This window comes from Leptonychotes weddellii, chromosome 8 (genome assembly GCF_054177405.1).
Source record: "Leptonychotes weddellii isolate Sample4059 chromosome 8, ASM5417740v2, whole genome shotgun sequence".
NCBI lineage: Eukaryota > Metazoa > Chordata > Mammalia > Carnivora > Phocidae > Leptonychotes > Leptonychotes weddellii.
The window spans coordinates 85,518,763-85,537,730 of NC_138376.1; the positions used below are offsets into that span (position 1 = coordinate 85,518,763).

At 42.5% G+C, this 18,968-nt stretch overlaps 1 protein-coding gene across 1 annotated transcript; it reads left to right on the forward strand.

Annotated features, from left to right (window-relative positions):
- Positions 1–3,852: 3,852 nt before the first annotated feature.
- Positions 3,853–7,863, forward strand: RFPL4B (ret finger protein like 4B). Its single transcript, XM_006735064.2, has 2 exons — positions 3,853–4,013; positions 6,708–7,863. Exons 1-2 carry the CDS (start codon positions 3,853–3,855, stop codon positions 7,525–7,527), a joined length of 981 nt encoding a protein of 326 aa, XP_006735127.2. The 3' UTR covers positions 7,528–7,863.
- The last annotated feature ends 11,105 nt before the right edge of the window (positions 7,864–18,968 follow it).

Here is an 18,968-nt window from a genome sequence, read left to right on the forward strand (position 1 = left end):
GATGGGCAGCTACGAAGGAGGATGGATTGGTGGAGGAGGGCGTTACCACGTCTGGATCACTGCCTTGTTTCCTAAGCCAGATCGGTAGTCTCTGATCTCTGTGAGGCTGATGAGACTCATGCCGGACTGTGGGCTGCTCGCCTTGATCTACCTCCATTCTCAAAGTGGGGGGGAAGCACAACATGTTTTGAGAGATTTGCAGGCTGCATTTGATTAATACATTGAATGTCAGCTAATTAGGTGGAAAGGAAATTTATTTTGACTCAGACTTCCTCACCTACACAAAAATATTTTGACAGTACGAATCTGGAGGAAAAAGATATATGGATAATCTGAAAACGCTTCTGTTTGGCTCTGGAAACCACAATAGATAAACAGCTCAAGGGGCAGGGTCACATGTGTGTCCTTGCTCCTGCACACTCACCACTCACTCAAACTCATATTGTCCCCTTCCAGCCTTTGCTGCACGTCTGGGACCTACAAGCTGAATGAAAGGTGGGCCCCCTGGGGTGATGAAGCATCACTCCTTTATTTGAGGGTGGGTGGCCTAAGGTCGTTGACACATACAGACTCTGGTTAGAGCTTGCTGTTTTTACAGATAATTGGCTGTAGATAAAGACCTCTGTTGCCAGTTCTTACTCAGACAGGAACACACCTTGTGAATAAAACACATACACATTCCATTTTTTTTCCTCAGTATTTTTGATAAAAAACATAAAAACAATTCAAAGGAACAAAAAATAAGAGGTCCATTAAAAGGATCAGAGTAGGGATGACATATCAAATATGAAACTGTGGAGTCTAACCATCCTTGGCTTTTTTTGTAGTCTCTTCTCTGAAATTAGTGCCGAAGTGGAACATTCAGCATACAGGTCTACCCCTGCGTTATGAAGGCCCGAGTTACAACACTTTGCTTTTTACAAAAGACCTACATTAGTACCTGTCTTTCCTAACGGAAAGAAATCTGAAGTGGATTTTCACTTTTATAAAAAAGGTGAGGAGCAAAAATCCCGTTCAGCATTTAGTCTGCGGCCTCGCTTAGAGACCGCGCACACCGCGCAAGCAACGAGCGGCACCACCGAGCTCCCTTCCCGGGACCGACGCTCAGCATCCCAGCATCCAGCCCCCAGTGCTTTGCCAGGTGTCTGTGAGCACCTGTGCTTTGTCCTGCTTTATTTTGTGCCTCCATTAGCAACATGTGTCCTAAGGTATCAGAAATGCCGAAGAGGTTATTTTTTTATCTGGGGACACTCAAAAAATTTTTCTTCTAAATTAATGGGCATTGCTTCTTCACTTTACACCATTTCGACTTAGGGAAGTTTTCACAGGAACGTTCTACTTTTGGGTAGTGGGGGAAAACTGGATTCTTTTTTTTTTTTTTTTTTTAAAGATTTTATTTATTTATTTGAGAGAGAGAGAATGAGAGAGAGCACATGAGACGGGGGAGGGTCAGAGGGAGAAACAGACTCCCTGCCGAGCAGGGAGCCCGATGCGGGACTCGATCCAGGGACTCCAGGATCATGACCTGAGCCGAAGGCAGTCGCTTAACCAACTGAGCCACCCAGGCGCCCGGAAACCTGGATTCTAAAGTGCCGAAAGTATTTTCTTTGTGGAGTTTGCCAGGTCTGCAAAATAGGATCCTTTGGAAGGGGAGAGTGTGGGAACTCTATTAGCAGATTTTGGTGGCATGAATAATTCAGAGAGGTGCCCTCCATCTTCTGCCATTTAGACAGATGAGTCCACCTTAATAGAACGAGGCAGCCAAGAGCAGGGTAGGATGATGTTTGGTGACAAGAGGAGGTTGCAAACCAGCGCAAGCTCCACACCAGCGGATGGGAGCTTACTGTGAAAAGCTGCCCCACTGTAGCTGCTCCCTTTTGAAAAATACAAACTGTTTTGAGCAAACCCATCATCTCATCATCTCCTTGCAGGGATCTTAGATTCCTGATAGGGCTGACTGTGCCTCACTCCTAACCCCCACCCCTCCGCTGCACCAGAGGCTGCATCTTATCGAACTAGCATGTGTGAAAGTTGATTTCTTTTTTAATCAGGGAACTATGGAAACAAGCTTATTTTGTGCTTTAATCTTAACTCATGGAAGCACTAACGATAATTAAAAATGACTCTAAAACTTAAAAAAAATTCACGCACATTGTTGATGTGTTGTCACGAGAGTACTAAGATATTACAGATAAGTGGCTCCAAGTATTTTCAGCACTTGAAAATTAAAAATGACATTTCTCAGTAAATTCAGCATTACAGTAGTAATGAGGAACCTGGGGATTAAAGTATTTCTGGGGAAGAATTATTTCTCCCGGTAGATAAAGGCTCAGCAACAGCAATGAGTCCATGAATGTTCAAGTCACAGTCAGAACCGTCTGAAAAATGTAAAATCAGTGAACAATGATGCTTTTTGTGATAAACGCCTGTGGAGGGCCTGGTAGATGTTAGTGATAGAGAACAACCTGAGTTGGTTTCATTATTGCAGTTAAATAATTTAAATAGAAAAAATGAAAAGATCCTCATTATGATGGGGCAGGAAAGAAGAAAAAAGTTTCATATTTAGCCACATCATATGAATTAGTTCTGAGACTGCAGAAGCCACACAAAAAAAGATGGCTGGGTTCATCGTTGGGGGCTTCGGTTGCCAAGAAACTAAGATTTGGAGCTGCCATGTAGAGTTACGAAATTCACTGGAGAGCAGTGGACTTCACTTATCCAATTAAATATCTGTGGGAAGCCAACGTTTCTTTACAGAGTTCCACCAAAACAACGTATCGTGATAGAACCAGCAGAACCACATGTGAGAATGCAGCTGTATTTGTTGATTGGGAATTACAGAGGTTTTCCAAACACGCAAACTCAGGACACTCTCCTCACTGATTGTATTTTTTGGTTGTTGTTTTGGAAAATAGTTATTGTTTAGAAAATGATGTTATTGATGTTAACATATAATAGTTTGGTTATTTTAAATGTGTCAAATAAATTCAGAATCGTGCTCAGTTTTAATTTGTAATACTGTAAACACGGAGAAGTATAATTCTCATAAACAGAAAACTTTGGGGGGTTTTCAGTTATGTTTAAGAGTGGAAAGGGGCTTGAGATTAATTTTTTTTTTAAATTTAAGATCCCTTGCTGTAGATATTTATCTTATGGAAATGGAAACAGTGACCAGGTAAAAGTAGAGAGAAAACTGTTCAGTTGGCTTTGCAGCAAGAGCAGGACCCCTGAGTAATGGGAGGTTATTCAGAATACGTGCATCTCAGGGGGAGGGTTTGTTCTTGTTTTCTCTCAGCAACAGGAATTCACTGACCCTCCAACTCCCCTTTTTTGATGATTGTGTCATAGTTCTCTTTCATTATGACTTTTACTGCTCCTTCTACTTCTAATATAAACACTATCTATCATTTAAACTGGGATGATTTTGAAAGTAAAAGGGGATGTTATTAATAATCACGGCAGGACAACAGACTTACCTGACTGCTTTCTCATCCTGTTCAATAACTGTTCCCCAAGCGTAGAATTACTGAGTCCAAGGATAAGAAAACTGTTCTAGACCCTGTTCACTCAAAATTGTTTCAGAGATGATACCAGTGCTTACATTAACAAAGACTTTAGGAGATTTCAGCAGTGCATTTCTATATTGGATCTCTAAAACATTTTGCTTTTTAAAGTTGAGTTCTGAAATTAGACAATCTCATTCGGATGGCCATAGGTTCGCTAGGTTAACTCAAAGAGTTAACTGTTAGAAGATTTTGGGTGTGACTTTACGTCATCCTCCTGCATGGAGGAGTAGGGTTGCTTCAGTTTACTTGGTTAGATTGAGATAATCCAATCATTGGGGCAGAGACAATGACCCTCCTTGTGGGCGGTGACTGTGTTACAGGACTATATAAGGCCAGACCATCTGCGCTCAAACTCAACTTCAGACAGAAGTCAAGGCTAGGAGAGATAGAGGTATATGGGCTTTGGATCTTCAGGACTGCTGGAATTTTCCCAATTAGTGTAATAGTGTGAGTGCTCTCTTCTGTCTGGGCTATTTCCACTGTCCCATTGCTCTCTCTTTGGCTACAACTTATCTTTTAAATGCTTTTATCTCTGGATTTCAGGAGACAGTCAGTCATCCTGTGTCAGGGAACTTTTTCCACCTTCTACTCTAACATTGCCAGTTAAATTTTTTACATATGAACGTCAGGTGTTTTTATTAATTTTTTTGCATACATGTATTTTTATGTATTTTCAACTACAACGTATGTGTTTTAAAATGGTTCCTTATTTTCTTTTTTTTTAAATTTTCTTTTTTTTTTTTTTAAAGATTTTATTTATTTATTTGAGACAGAGAGAATGAGAGAGAGAGAGCACATGAGAGGGGGGAGGGTCAGAGGGAGAAGCAGGCTCCCTGCCGAGCAGGGAGCCAGATGCGGGACTCGATCCAGGGACCCCAGGATCATGACCTGAGCCGAAAGCAGTCGCTTAACCAACTGAGCCACCCAGGCGCCCGGTTCCTTATTTTCTAACATGATTTCTTAAAGATGTTTCTGGGTTTTTGCTTAAATATACTTACCACTATTTTTTTTCTTTCTTTAAATTTTTATTTAAATTCCAGTTAGTTAACATACAGTGTAATATTAATTTCAGGTGTAGAATTTAGTGATTCAGCATTTACATGTAACACCCAGAGCTGGTCACAACAAGTGCCCTCCTTAATCCCCATGGGTGAAATACCTATTTCACCCATCCCCTCACCCTCCTCCCCTCTGGTAACCATCAGTTCGTTCTCTATAGTTGAGAGTCTATTTCTTGGTTTGCCTCCCCTCCCCATCCCCATGTTCATTTGTTTTGTTGCCATTTGCAATGATGCGGATGGAGCTAGAGTGTATTATGCTAAGTGAAATCAGTCAGTCAGAGAAAGACAAATACCATATGATTTCACTCATATGTGGAATTTAAGAAATACTACTTTTAATAGCTGTATTATAATTAACGGAATCATTTCATTATCTTTCTATAATTAGATTGTTTCTATAATTTGGGGTCATAGATAACACTGAAAAGGACAACTTTTTACAAATGTAGCATTTTTTTCTTTTGTAAAATTTTTTCTTACATCTATTCCAAGGTGGGTTGGGTAATTCCTTTTAGATTGTTAAGCACCATATTCAAATATGTCTTAAAAAGTCAGGTTTTTGGAAAGGGTAACAGGGGATTTAAGGAAGAATGTTATCTCTTGTCACTCAGCCAGGCCCCATCAGACTGGAATGCATTCAGGAACGGGAAGGCTTCCCAAGACTCCAAGTTCCTTGTGGGCAGATACCCTGTCTATTGTTAACACACATCTGTATCCCCAGAGTCTAGCTGAGGGTAGGATCATGGGAAGCTCTTCATAAGTATTTGTTGGATGGAGATGAAGGAATGTGTTCCAGGATGTTCTAGTAACGTAGTTTTTCTGGGCTAGGCTCAAGAGTGCCCATTCCTTCCTACTCTATCCCTCTGTGGTGATGTTGACATAGCTTATCTTTCTGTCTTGGATTCTGTTACTTCAGCCACAATTGAATGTGAATTCTTTTTTTTTTTTTAAAGATTTTATTTATTTATTTGACAGAGAGAGACACAGCGAGAGAGGGAACACAAGCAGGGGGAGTGGGAGAGGGAGAAGCAGGCTTCCCGCGGAGCAGGGAGCCCGATGCGGGGCTCGATCCCAGGACCCTGGGATCATGACCTGAGCCGAAGGCAGACGCTTAACCGACTGAGCCACCCAGGCGCCCCTGAATGTGAATTCTTAATAAGAAGTTCTGTTAGTTATTATTCAGTATTGGCCCTTTCTCAAGAAGCATCCTCAGTTCACATCATCTCCTGGGCACCAACTAGCCTGAAATGGCTGTCTTTGGGTTAGGAGCCCAGCTTGTTCCAATCAGCCAGGCCTAGCATGCCGGAAGTAGTTTACCCAAAGTGTGCAACCTCTGTAGGAAGGCCCAGAAGGCATCTCTAGGAGTAAGCTTCGGGAGGAGAGGACAGTCGGTGTAGTGGCTATAACATCTTCCTTGTCAGAACACCTTTTTGGCTTGTGTTCAGACATTATTTTAGAGAAGTTGGTGACAATGGTTATATTTTTATTCACATTCACTCAAGCCTTCCTACTTTTCTAAGAGTGCTTGAAAGCATTTCATCTGAATGATACTTTGTCCTGAAAAGTGATTCTATAATGGGTATCTCATTCATTTTGCAGTGGTTTTTGCTAGTTTGACTCACGTATGGTCGTTTTCTTTGAAAATACACAGGGCTTCTCAGAGTCACTTTTCTGTGACAGAGTCAGATTGGCTTTATTTTTATGGTTGTATTTAGATGTGAAGATTCTTTTTCTTGGACTGCAGGTTACCTACAAAGGAATACTGATTAGAGGCAGAGACTGCACTCTGAGATCCTATGAAAGACCTCGTTGGACTCAGCTCCCAGAAAGAGAAGCTGTGGTCCGAGCAGAGAGGACCTCATCTGGGTGCTCCACACAAGGTAAACTGCTCCACCTGAGAACACAATGTCCACTGTCCTGTTTCTCTCATTTGTGATCACCTAGATTTTGTTTAGTTTTTGATAATTTTTCTCACAGGTAGTGCTTTTACTATAATTCTCTGGTGACTTTGTGCCACTTTCCTGTATAAACTACTGAAAGATTTATATTATTTAATTTTTGTATCATGATTATTGAACAGATTGTGTACGGAAGGCTCCCAATCACTTTCAGAAGCTTATAAAGTTTGTCTGGAAATTTTCTTCTGTCCCATTTTACTCTCCTATGAACACGTTTTCTGTTTTCATTGCATGCAAACATGGCTGCTAGAACACAGGGATCTGAAATTGACCTGCCCCATGTGTCGAGGGGTAGCAGAGAGCCCCCCTTTGGAGGAATGGCAAATCGGGGCACTATCCCTTCTGGTCAGACAGCACAGTGGCCTACTGGTGAAAAGTCTGCACATGAGCAAAGAATTGCTGAGGTTCCAGGAGGTTATGACTCTGGATGCAAGCACTGCCAACCCCTTCCTTGTCCTCTCTGATGACCTAAGGAATGTTTGGTGTGCGAAGATCTGCCACAACCCAGTGGAAGATCCCCAGAGATTCACCTACCTGACCTGTGTCCTGGGCACCCCATTCTTCTCCTCTGGCTGCCATTACTGGGAGGTCGAGGTGGGGGAGGGGAAGGAGTGGACTCTAGGAATCTGCAAGGAGTCAGTCAACAGAAAGAGGAAAGGTGGTTTCTCCGTTGAGCATGGCTTCTGGTTTATCAGCATGAAGGCAGGAACAATCTGCATCAACTCCATCCCAGAAACCAGAATTCCTGCAAGCCCTGAACTTAGCCATGTAGGGATATTTTTAGATGTTGAGATGGAAGAAATCAAGTTTTTTGATGTTAGAGATAACATCCTCATCTATACACACAGTCATCTCTCATGTTTGGAGCCTTTGCGTCTGTTCCTCTGTCCTGAGTTGCCTAGAGAAGGTGACAGGTGTGCTTCCCTGAAAATCTGCTCGTGAGAAACTCAGCACTTCCTAGAAGCTTTCTCAGAGGTGAATGAAAAGGTCAGATGACCTAGAGAGAGAAAATGTGCTACACTAGAAAGATTTTTAAAAATAGATTTTGTAGATTTGGCAACTAACCAATTTTTAGGCTATATTTTGTAGACTTTGTAGCTAAAGAACTGTGGGGTTTTAGGGGATGTTATTAAGTGCTCTAAGCCTCAGTTTTCCTAGTCTTCAAGTGGGGATAATTATATTTCTCAGCCAAATAGTTGTGATGATCAGAGATAGTGCTGTGCATTTATTTTGTACTAAATACAAATGGGGAATTTTTAGATTGTAAGTTAAATAAAACATTTTGTGGGTAGAAACAATGTCTTTTTCATTATTTCATGCTTTTTCTATGATATATTTCCCTATAATGATAGCTATCTGGGAGAAAAGAGTGCAACAGTCAGTGTGAGATATTTTGACATGAAGTTTCAGTGAGAGACAAAAGTACTGGGAAAGAATGATGTTTCTCATTTTTATTTCTCCCAAACACAGCTGAAAGACAGAACTTAGAGATAGCTATAATTAATGGTGATTCATGTTTGTTCTAATGGGACTTGTCCTTTGCCCATTTCAATCATTGATTGGCCTTTTGTGTGGTTGTCAAAGGAGTATGCTGTGTATGTGGCAGGCACGAAGGTGCCAACAGGCTCAGAGAATGTCAAGCTGCTAAGATTCTGAACCTTCTGGAATCAGTTATGTAATTAGGGAAATGACTGTTGAGAAGACTGGACCCCCATTCGCCCACCTACCGGGTGCAGTTGTGCATGCAAAACCCTGCCTTCTGACCGGAAAGAAGATCTCCCAGACTCAGGCTACTGCCGCTGAGTTTTGATTCATAGGAATTCTTATCAACCACGTTAACTCGTAAACAGATGCTCACCAAAAACTGTTCTCCAGGTTCCTTTTGAATTTATTTTTTACCGTTAGAATTTTAGATTTTTTGCAATTAAGTCTCTGAAATATTTGATGTATTCCTGTTTAGTTCTGTTTGGTCCTCCTCTCACGTTCCAGCTGAAGCTTCCCTCCCCCCGCCCACATGCACTTAGTCGCAGACTGCAATTTCCCCTACAGAGTCTCATGTGCTCAGCATGGCTCCTTTTCAAATCATTCAGGTCCTTTAGGATTGTGTTTTTTTCCCCTAATTTACTGAGTCAGCCAGTTCTGAGGTGACATCTGCTTTGGAAGGGTTGGGTTGGGACATGTTCAGGAATCTGCTTTTGACCTCAATTCCAAAGAAACTCAGAATTGTCATCTCCTGTTTCTTTCCAACTCCACTGTGGTGGGGGAGCAACCGATTTTGGTATTTTTTCCCCCATATTTCCTTTTGATCCCTATGATTTTATTTCAGGGGCCTCCTTCCCTTACTGTAACGTGGAGCCTGCATCCACCCTGATCTACCTTAACAGGTTCTGCTAATGTGGAAACAAAAGTTTCCTGAAGCAGTACTTAGGATGAGCAAGACACTATAATTTTCTCTTCTATTATATTTTATTAGGAAAAAAATGCTGGGCTCACACACTTTTGATTTACAACTTGCCAACAGGTTAAGAGCTGCAGTTTGAACATCTGGGGTGGGCCCTAGGCTTCCAGACCCCTTCTTGTGTCTCAAAATGCCAAAGAAAGGGCAGCCCCAATTTCCCTAGGACTGGAGGTGACAGCTTGTGTTATAGTGGCATATTTCAGGTTCTCTCAAGATCTGTTTGCTTCAAGGGACTTTCTATCTCTTCCTCGGGCAATTTAAGTTCCAAGCTTCCCTTCATCCCAGCTGATGGACCCAGATGATTTTTTTGGTTCATCAATCATTAGGGGAAAATGCCAGTGGCCAATGATTGGCCTGGTTCCTTTCTCCTGTCTGATTGAATATTGTGGCCCAGGGGAAACCTTGATGGGGACTGGGTCACAAGCTCATTCTGTTGTCAATCGGTATTTACCATATGCAAAATATCTCACACTTCCAACTTCTTTAGCATTTCTGTTGCTACAGACCTAATGCAAGTCTCTCACCCATCCCATCCGGGCCAGTGTGACAGCTCCCTCACGTCCTCGATCCACCTTTGGCTTCCCAGAGTGCACTTCCCATACGGGCACCAGGATGGTTCTCTTAAACCATACTCAGACCATTCCTGTCATAAGTCCTGCAAAGGCTAAATGGGTCAGTTAGAATGAATTCTCTCAGCCACCCTCCCTCTTCACTCCTCTCCATGCCTGAAATGAATCTAACACCGTTTGTCAACTACAATGAAAAAATAAGTTAAAAACACAGAAGCCCGACCTTTAGGATTGTTGTGAGGATTAAAGGCGATCACTCACACTGACTCTTTAGCTCTGGGTCTTGCTTATAGAATGTGCTATTATTTTTTTAAGATTTTATTTGTTTATTTCAGAGAGAGAGAGAGAGACAGAGCTCAAGCATGAGTGGGGTGGGGGGAGGGGCAAAGGGAGAGGGAGAAGCAGACTCTCGCTGAGCAGAGAGCCTGATGCTGGTCTCTAGCCCAAGGACCCTGGGATCATGACCTGAGCCGAAGGCAGACGCTCAACTGACTGAGCCACCCAGGCGCCCTAGAATTTGCTATTTATTGCCAATTTGTGGCATCACCTATTACTGTTGGTTAAGTGTGAGATTGGCTATTTATTTAACATACTCACTATTATGTCTGAAACATCTTTGTAATCCTTGTTTTTAAAATCCTTTGTGAATAGGGGCACCTGGGTGTCTCAGTTGGTTAAGCATTGGACTCTTGGTTTCAGCTCAGGTCATGATCTCAGGGTTCTGGGATCCAGCCTCGTGTTGGGCTTCCCACTCAGCGGGGAGTCTGCTTCTTTCCTTCTCTCTCTGCCCCTCCTGTGTGCTCTCTCTCTCTCTCTCTCTCAAATAAACAAATAAATCTTTAAAATAAAATAAAACACTTGATGAATAAGTATAGGCATATTTAGGAAGAGGTACTGCATTTTAACTAGTCTTAGTAATAAAATGATTGTTTGCTATTACGTAGGGTTGATAGAAGAAAGCATCATGCCCCTCACCGGTCTGTGTAAGTTACTTCCTTCCGTCTTCCCAATCCCTAGCTAACTGCTCCTCCACCTGCACCCCCCCCCCCGCCAGTCTTGAAAACTAGTGTGGATATGGATGTACGCAGAAAGGTTTTAATGGTCTTGGTGATAGAGGTGGAGTCAGTTTGGGGAACAAAACTCTGGTTGCCTCAAAAAGCAATAGCAGTATGGGACTACATTAGAATTCTAAATCCGAATTAGCATCATAGGATAATACTAATTATTTGCACCCTTCCCACCTCCCCTCCAACAGTCCTCCACAAATTTCAGCTTCCCAGGCTTCAACCCATCCTTAATAAAGTGACTCCCTACAGAAAATTCACTGGCATCACAACCCCTGCTCTCGTTCACATCTGCCCCTGCCCCCCCAATATCTGTACACAATCTTCTCTCCACCACCAAATTCTTGGACTAAACCCATTAAGTACCTCTCCCAATCTGACTTATTTGATATAACTGACCTGAACTCCAGGCTATGTGGGGAGGGAGAACTAGAAAAGCCACAGTAGAAGGAAGATGAAATCTGGTGGGACTCCCACCAGGGCTAACAGAGTCTGGGCAACTCTGTCCTCCTGACCTGGCTCAAAGGGAGCATATGAGGGGAGAGAGAAAAACTTACTACTCTCGGCATCTTTATTTGGGAGAGAGAGATTAATCCCCCACAACTCCTAGAATGTAGTTGCTTTGAGTGGCTTTATTTGGCTATAAAGGCCCAGATGACCTAAGCAGGCTGGAGCAATGGTTCTCAGTCTCATCTTCTTATAGTCACATGGGGAGCTTTCAAAAATTCCTATGCCCAAAACCACATCCCAAACCAATCAAATCAGAGTCTCTGGGGATGGGACCCAGATAGCGGTACTTTTTCAAGTTTTCTCAGTGATTGCAATGTGGAGCCAGAGTGGAGAATAGCTGGACTAGAGCTTCAGTTCCAAAACTTTATTGTGCATCATGGGGTGCCTGTGTGGCTCAGTCAGTGAAGTCTCTGACTCTTGATTTGGGCTCAGGTCATGATCTCAGGGTCCTGGGATCAAGCCCTGTGTCAGGCTCCCGGCTCAGTGGGGAGTCTGGAGTCTGCTTGTCTCCCTGTCCCCCTGCGCACCCCCTCATCCCGCCCCCACTTCCATTCATGTCTGTGTGAACACAGGCTTGTGCTCTCTCTCTCTGCAAGAAATAAATCTTTAAAAAAGAAACTTTATTGTGCATCAGAATCCCTTGGATAAATTCAGAAGATCTGGGTGGCACCCAAGAATTTGCATCTGTAGTAAGTTCCCAAGTGATATTGGTGGGGACCACACTTTAAAGCCAGTGGACTAGAGGACACAGTGCATTTTGATTTTAATCCCTGCATAAAATTAATCATCCAACCAATTACAATATAATTTATTAATTAGTTTAAAATGATTTCCTTTTAAATTTAAATTTAATTATAATTTTAACTCCTGCATTGAAACAGACAACAAAAAAACTCTATAGCAATGAAGGAAAAGAGAGGGAGGAGAGAGGAAGGTTGGGTGGTCTTAGCTGGGATTAGATTAGTGTATTAACAAAACTCATACAACCTATGGACATTCTTGCCTACTACCCTCCACCACTCCCCACCCACATTTATCACAAGATTTCTGCCATCAGTTCTTTTTTTTAAAGATTTTTATTTATTTATTTGACAGAGAGAGATAGCAAGAGAAGGAACACAAGCAGGAGGAGTGGGAGAGGGAGAAGCAGGCTTCCTTCAGAGCAGGGAGCCCGATGCGGGGCTCGATCCCAGGACCCTGGGATCATGACCTGAGCTGAAGGCAGCCGCTTAACTGACTGAGCCACCCAGGCGCCCCTCCGCTATCAATTCTGATACCCTGATAATACCCAAAGTATATAAAAATGACTGCTCACTGTAACGGCCTCAGTCTGTGTTCTTAATATTTGGTTTTAGAACCCTGTGTAAAAAAAGGCTTTTGTGAAAGCCTTGCTGTGTCCCCCCCCTTTTTTTTTCCTGTAAAAAGCATCCAGGAAAAAGGGTATCATCTGCTTCTAAAGAGGTGACTGTCTTTGGACAACCTATAAATATCAGTTCAGAGTTTGGCAAAAGCTGTTGTTTTGTTTTTCACATGTGGCAGATTCTGCCGAGATGTGTATACATGCGCCACATGCAGCCTGGTTTCAGACTTCACCGTGACAAGCTTCTAAGAACCTTCCCTAAGAACCAGCAGGCTCTCTCGGTCCACTTTTCGGTCTTTTCCTCCATCCTGTTGCTTCAAATGCAGATGCTGCTCTGCCTGATGGACCATAAGGACAAGGGGCCGCTTCAGGGTCTGAGAGGTGCAGGGACACTCTGCCGGCCTTGGACCACGCCCCTCCGACTTCATCGATGTGATGCAAACATTAACAGCCTTTTGTTTTAAGCCCCTGTTATGGTTTGTGTTCTCTTTGCAGCTGGACTTATTCCCAATCCATTTTCTGGCATGCCAACATTGCTGTGGACTGGGGTTGATTCTTGGGTGTTTTCTAGACGACTCCCTTCCCCACACGCCTTTCTGGAGACCCACAGAGCAGCCCCAAATGCTCCCTTTATTTTGTATCGTCTTTCCTGGCTCTGGCCATTAGAACTTCGGTGGGTCTTCCAGGATTCTGTAGGCTCACTGTCTGCCCTAAAAGACAATGTGCAAAGTGTGCCTCAGCTTTCTCACTTGATAGACAATTCCAAACATGTACAGAAACAGAGACTAGTATAATGGATCCACACTGGGTTTTAATTCTCAACAAATGCCAATCCTCTGCACTGGATTATTTAAGAGCAAATCTCACCTATCATTTCATCCATAAGTGTTCAATAAATATCTCTAAATGAAAAACACTTAAGAAACTGTAATTATGATTGATTGTAACTATGATATGATTATCACACATAAAAAATTAATGATTCGTTCATATCAAATATTCAATCCACATCAACCATTCTCCCTTTTGACTCAGCTTTGAGAGTTTCCCTTCAAGTAGCTCCAGTTATCCTGGTCCAAGATTTATTTGCCTGCATTTCAGAGTCCCTGTGCTTTCTGTATCAAGGTTTCCAACCTAAAAACAGGCAGGTGTTTTTTTACCAGTCATTTTGTTAGTGCTTAAGAGAGCAAGCAGGTCTTTCCTCACCTCCTGAGCCCTAGCCCCAGCCACTATGACCACTCCTGAGCCCACGTGGGGCACGTGCGGAGCCTGCCACAGTCACTAAGGTGTGGCTTGTTTTCAGGGCACCAGTGATTCCAGATTTACATCCATCAGAGGTATTTTTCACATTCTGATACTTGGTAGATTTTAAAAAAAGACATAAACGCATGCGGTGTAACATTCAAAAAGGCACATAGTGGAACTGTGTCATGGCACTCTTTGCCCCATTTACCTCATTCTTCTCCAAAACAACTCACTTTGCTTGGGGATTCCTCCAGAGGGATTCTATGTGTGTATGTACATGTTTTACCTAAATGTTCATTTAGTATGTACATTGTTTTGGACCTTGTTTTTTTTTCACTTGAGGATATTTAAGGAGATTTATTTAAATGGTCTTTTCCCAGGACTCAGATAATGAGTTCCTGTGCTGTGTGGACCGACTTAATTTTGTGAGAACAGTTCTCCATCAGGCTTCTAAGTGTTAACATTTCTTTAAGTTTTTCCAGGAAATCTTTAGTCAATATGCATGACCCCACAACTGCCATCGAAGAACTGCCGGAATGTCTGATGACCACAAAATATCGGTGAAAACAGACTGACCTCATGCTCTGCATTTTTCAAGGAAGAAATAATTTTATTTTTCAAGTACAGGTTGTCGGCTATAATAAACAAAGCAGGGTCACCTGGGTGGCTGGGTTGCTTGAGCGGCCAACTCTTACTTTAGGCTCAGGTCATGATCTCAAGGTGGTGAGATGGAGCCCCACACCTCGTGGGAAGCTCTGTGCTCCGTGGATAGTCTGCTTGAGAATTCTCTCTCTCCCTCTCTCTCTGCTCCTCCCCCAACCCAAAATAAATAAATAAATCTTAAAAAAAAAATAAAGCAGGAAGCCGGTAATAGATTCTTAGAGAAAAAAGATGCAGATGCTTCACTTTACCAGGCTTAGAAAATCCAAATTGTGGCCAAAGGAGGAAGCCCAGTGGGGGACAGTGCTGGGATCCTGAGCTAAGCTTGTAAGCATAACAGGGTGCAGGTTATCATAAAAGATGTCGATACCTTTATTTTTAAAAATTTTTTATTAAGAGTAATTAACACACAGAGTTATATTAGTTTCAGGTGATTCAACAATTTTATATGTTACTCAGTGCTCATCATGATGAGTGTACTCTTCATCCCCATCACCTATTTCACCCATTCCCCACCTGCCTCCCTTCTGGCAACTACCATAAAAGATGTTGATGATTTTATTATTTATTTATTTATTTATTTATTTATTTATTTATTTATTTTAAAGATTTTATTTATTTGACAGAGAGAGACACAGAGAGAGAGGGAACACAAGCAGGGGGAGTGGGAGAGGGAGAAGCAGGCTCCCTGCTGAGCAGGGAGCCCGATGTGGGGCTCGATCCCAGGACCCTGGGATCATGACCTGAGCCAAAGGCAGACGCCCAACTGACTGAGCCACCCAGGCACCCCAAAGATGTTGATGATTTTAAAACTTGGTCTGAATGGAGGGTCCTCAAAAGAAGGCAGAAGAGGTGGGGGCCTGTGGCTTGTTAATAGTTAGTCCAGGCTCAGATACAGATACTCCAGACAGCCTGAGAAGAGGAATTTTGAACTAATCTATACAGATCATTTTAAAGGTTGTGTCTACCCACTGTTTCTGTCAGCCAAGATTTAATCAAGATGATGAACCAAAAGAATAAAACTGAGATCTTTCTTTCCACTGATTAAAATGGACCAGAGTCCTGGAAAGCCAATTACTACAAGCAGTTCTGGAAGATCTTTACTGTTATTACTAAAGCAATTTATTTACTTATTCATACATTTTATTGTGCATGAAACTGAGAATTTTTTCTTCTTCAGATGTAGCACTTAATAAGTCCAATTGTTCTTGAGAAAAAAACTAAATACAGATTTCAGAAATCACAAGTAGAGGTGTGCCTGGCTGGCTCAGTTGGTAGAGCATGTGACTCTTGATCTTAGGGTCATGAGCTCATGCCCCAAGTTGGGTGTGGAGCCTGCTTAAAAAAATAATAATAAAATATTTAAAAAAAGGAAATCAGAAGTAGATTTTGCCATTTATTCCACTCAAGGGCACAAATGCTTATCGTTAAGACTTTTTAAGTTCAAAATAAGTTATATCTCCTTAATGTTATAAATTGAGGAAGACTAACTACATAAACCCTCCCCAATGATTGCCATATATTTTTAAAACAAATTTACTTGTGCTTCTTATAATGATTGGCAGTCCATTTGAGCTCATGTTCTTTGTTTTGTTTTGATGAAGATGGTAGAGATGATGGACCAGTGAAGTCTGAGCTTCACAAAGTACAACAGAGTCTCAAAAATATAGTGACTCGTCCCATCTGTTTAGATTTTTCACAAACACCCATATTCTCTCATGTCAGCACAGTTTTGCTTTCAATGCACCATGGAGTAGTTGGGATAACAGAAAGAGATGGAATTTCCCTACTGAGTAACCAAGACACTAATGTGGACAAATTTAGAAAGGTGGTATTTCTCATCAAATGGCAGAGTATTCTGGTAGGAGGAAGTCTGAAAACGTGTCATTGACTTCAGTGTTCTTAGTGATGTGACTCTCTCTGTTATCACCTCTATCTCCCTCCTTTTCCGCTCCAATGATCGAAATAAGATCATTGTCATACTTGATGACCCCAAAATATTCACCCACATGACCTGTGTCCTCGGGGCACCTGCCTCATCTTTGCCTTTGCTGGGAGGCAGAAGAGAGGAATGGACTCCAGGGCTCTGCTGGGTCTCTGCTCACAGACCCAGGACACTGGGTCTTCTCCATAAGCCAGAATTTCTGTCAGCCCTCAGCTCCACTGTGTGGGAACGTTCCCAGATGCTGCGTTTTTCTGGTTAGTGATGGCTCCTTTGCTCTAGCGTTGGTTCCTCTGCTGGGAGCCAGTGTGTCTGTTCCGTCCTGATCAACCAGGAGAAGGCAACGCTGAAACCCTACTGAGCATGTGCACTTCTGTCTCTATGGTACTCTGAACATAATGCTGTGAGTGTAGCAGGTTTTCTGTTTTTAGGAGGAAGAATCCTACAGCCAAATCCTGGATATTAGATATTCAGGTTTTGTTAAACCTTCCTAGCCATTCTAGCTGACCTCGATTCGAGGTCATGGTCCCCAGGCTGTGGGCATTGCTCCTGCCTGGCTGCCTGGCTGCCTGTACAGACAGAGAGCCTGTCCTCCTGCCTGCCTTCCTGGGCTGCTTCCAGGAAATTCAGAAAGCTCAACTTGCAGAAAACTCAAATTCTTACATTTTATGCTGAGTAAATTAGGTCTCTTTGTCTCTCCTTTTTAGGGGGGAAGGAGAAGATTCCTCAGCCAATTGTAGTTTCAAATAGTCTGCTCCCCCTTCAAAATATTCCAAGGGCTTGAGTTTTTGTTTTCTTAAATTTTTTCCTTAATCGTAAATCGAGGCAACAAGCTTTGATCAAGGTGGTGTTTTGTGTTGATGGCAAGGGGGCTTCTGTGGAGGGCGAGAGGCAGGGGCCGTCAAGGAGCTAGTGGGCAAGTGGCCAGGCGAGAGCTGCTGAGGGTAGTGGGCCTCACATGAGGGAGTGTGCTGGGCTGCAAGCAGGTCAGGCCTTGTGGAGAAAGGGGACCTGAGGTAGACAGATGAAGGTGATATTTATTGGCTTATGCCGATTAGCAGAAAGTTCTTTCTTTGGTCCATAAGAAAAACCGAACAATAGGCACTGAAACGGCAAGTGACAAAATTCAAGAGCTATTCTTTATTTTTCAAAAAGAACTTAGAAAACAAGGACAAGAAAGATGATTGAAAAATGTCATGCGGACCATATTAAACAATACTCTGGTGAACATAGCATTAAAGAGAAAAAGACAAATGATGAAAACGATGTCAAAACATTGATTGCACACTTACTGTGTGCCAGGCATGAATTATTTCATTTAATCCTCACAGAAGTCACATGGGGTGTGTATTCTAACACCCCTATTTTAATAATTAGGAAACTGGGGCAAAAGGAGTCTAAATAAGTAGCCTAATTATTAAGTTGCCGTTCTCCATAAGTGGTATATAGCCAAAGAGGGTAAACATAGGCTCTGGATCCGAATAGTTGGGTTCAGAGACTGTAGTCTAAACTGACAGCCATGAGGCATGGCCATGGCCTCCTCCCTAGTCATTGGCCACATCTCTAACTGATGGCGACCCTCCCTCTAAGTCTAGACATAAGGGCCCACTAATATTTAATTAAATGTAGCACTAGGGATGCAAGCTATTTACCCCTGGGTTCTAAAGAATCAGGAACAAGAGAAGTCTGCTGACTGCAATCACTGCTATTTTACATTGTTATCTAAATAGAGGTCACATAAATAAATCATAAGCAGCACTGCGCTAAGTGCTGTTTGTGCGGGCTCTAGAGAGCAGATTGTGCGCATCTCTGGGTTCAGTGACGTCATGTTGGTAGCTTTAACTGGGCCATGGTGAAAGTATTTATACTGGTAAGCTGGTAAATATTACAATATTTATCTTTTTTTCTTTCTTTCTTTTTTTTGAAAATCAGTTGTTAAACATCCATCAGTGAAGCATTGATGTATAAGCTAGTAATAAAGCTAAGTACTGAAAAGAGAAGATAAAACTCATTACCTGGAGAGAATATGATTTCATACGTTGAAATGTTTGGGGAGAAGAGGCAACACTCTCAGAGTTAATGAGATTTAAAAAAAATGCAGGCCACACTGCTGATCCAGCCTTTGGAGACAGAGCATGCTTTCTTTGGTGTCAATTCAATCTGCAAATAGTAAAGCTTGGAACAGAGAACATCTATGATTTCCATCATGTGGAAAAGACTGGCCAGCATCAAGAGAGAAAACAAGTCAGCTTTTAGTGGGAGCCCGAGGTGGGAGGCAGTAAGGCTGCTGGTTTCCAGTTCCAGGCTCTTCAAGGTCCTGGGGCCCAAATGTCACCACCTAGACCCCAAGATCTGACCTTTACTGTTCATCTGCTTGTCCCCACCGGCCTTTGTCCCACATTTTTTCTTAAGCTCTTCTCTCCAGCTTATCTCTTAACTCAGCAAAAGACCCTCCGGGTGTAGCATCTAGAATGAAAACTGGAACTAGCCCTCAAGCAATCATGACTGCTTGGATGAAGAGCTCTGACGGCCCACAGCACCCAGACCAGATGGAGCTCAACCCCCGACTCTCCTG

Excerpts from the sequence above, each read along its gene's own strand:
- RFPL4B (XM_006735064.2), top strand. The coding sequence starts at position 3,853 with ATGACCCTCCTTGTGGGCGGTGACTGTGTTACAGGACTATATAAGGCC. Across the intron at positions 4,014-6,707 it reads TTCCCAATTAGTGTAATAGT|ATTGTGTACGGAAGGCTCCC; the intron begins GTGAGTGCTCTC and ends ATTATTGAACAG.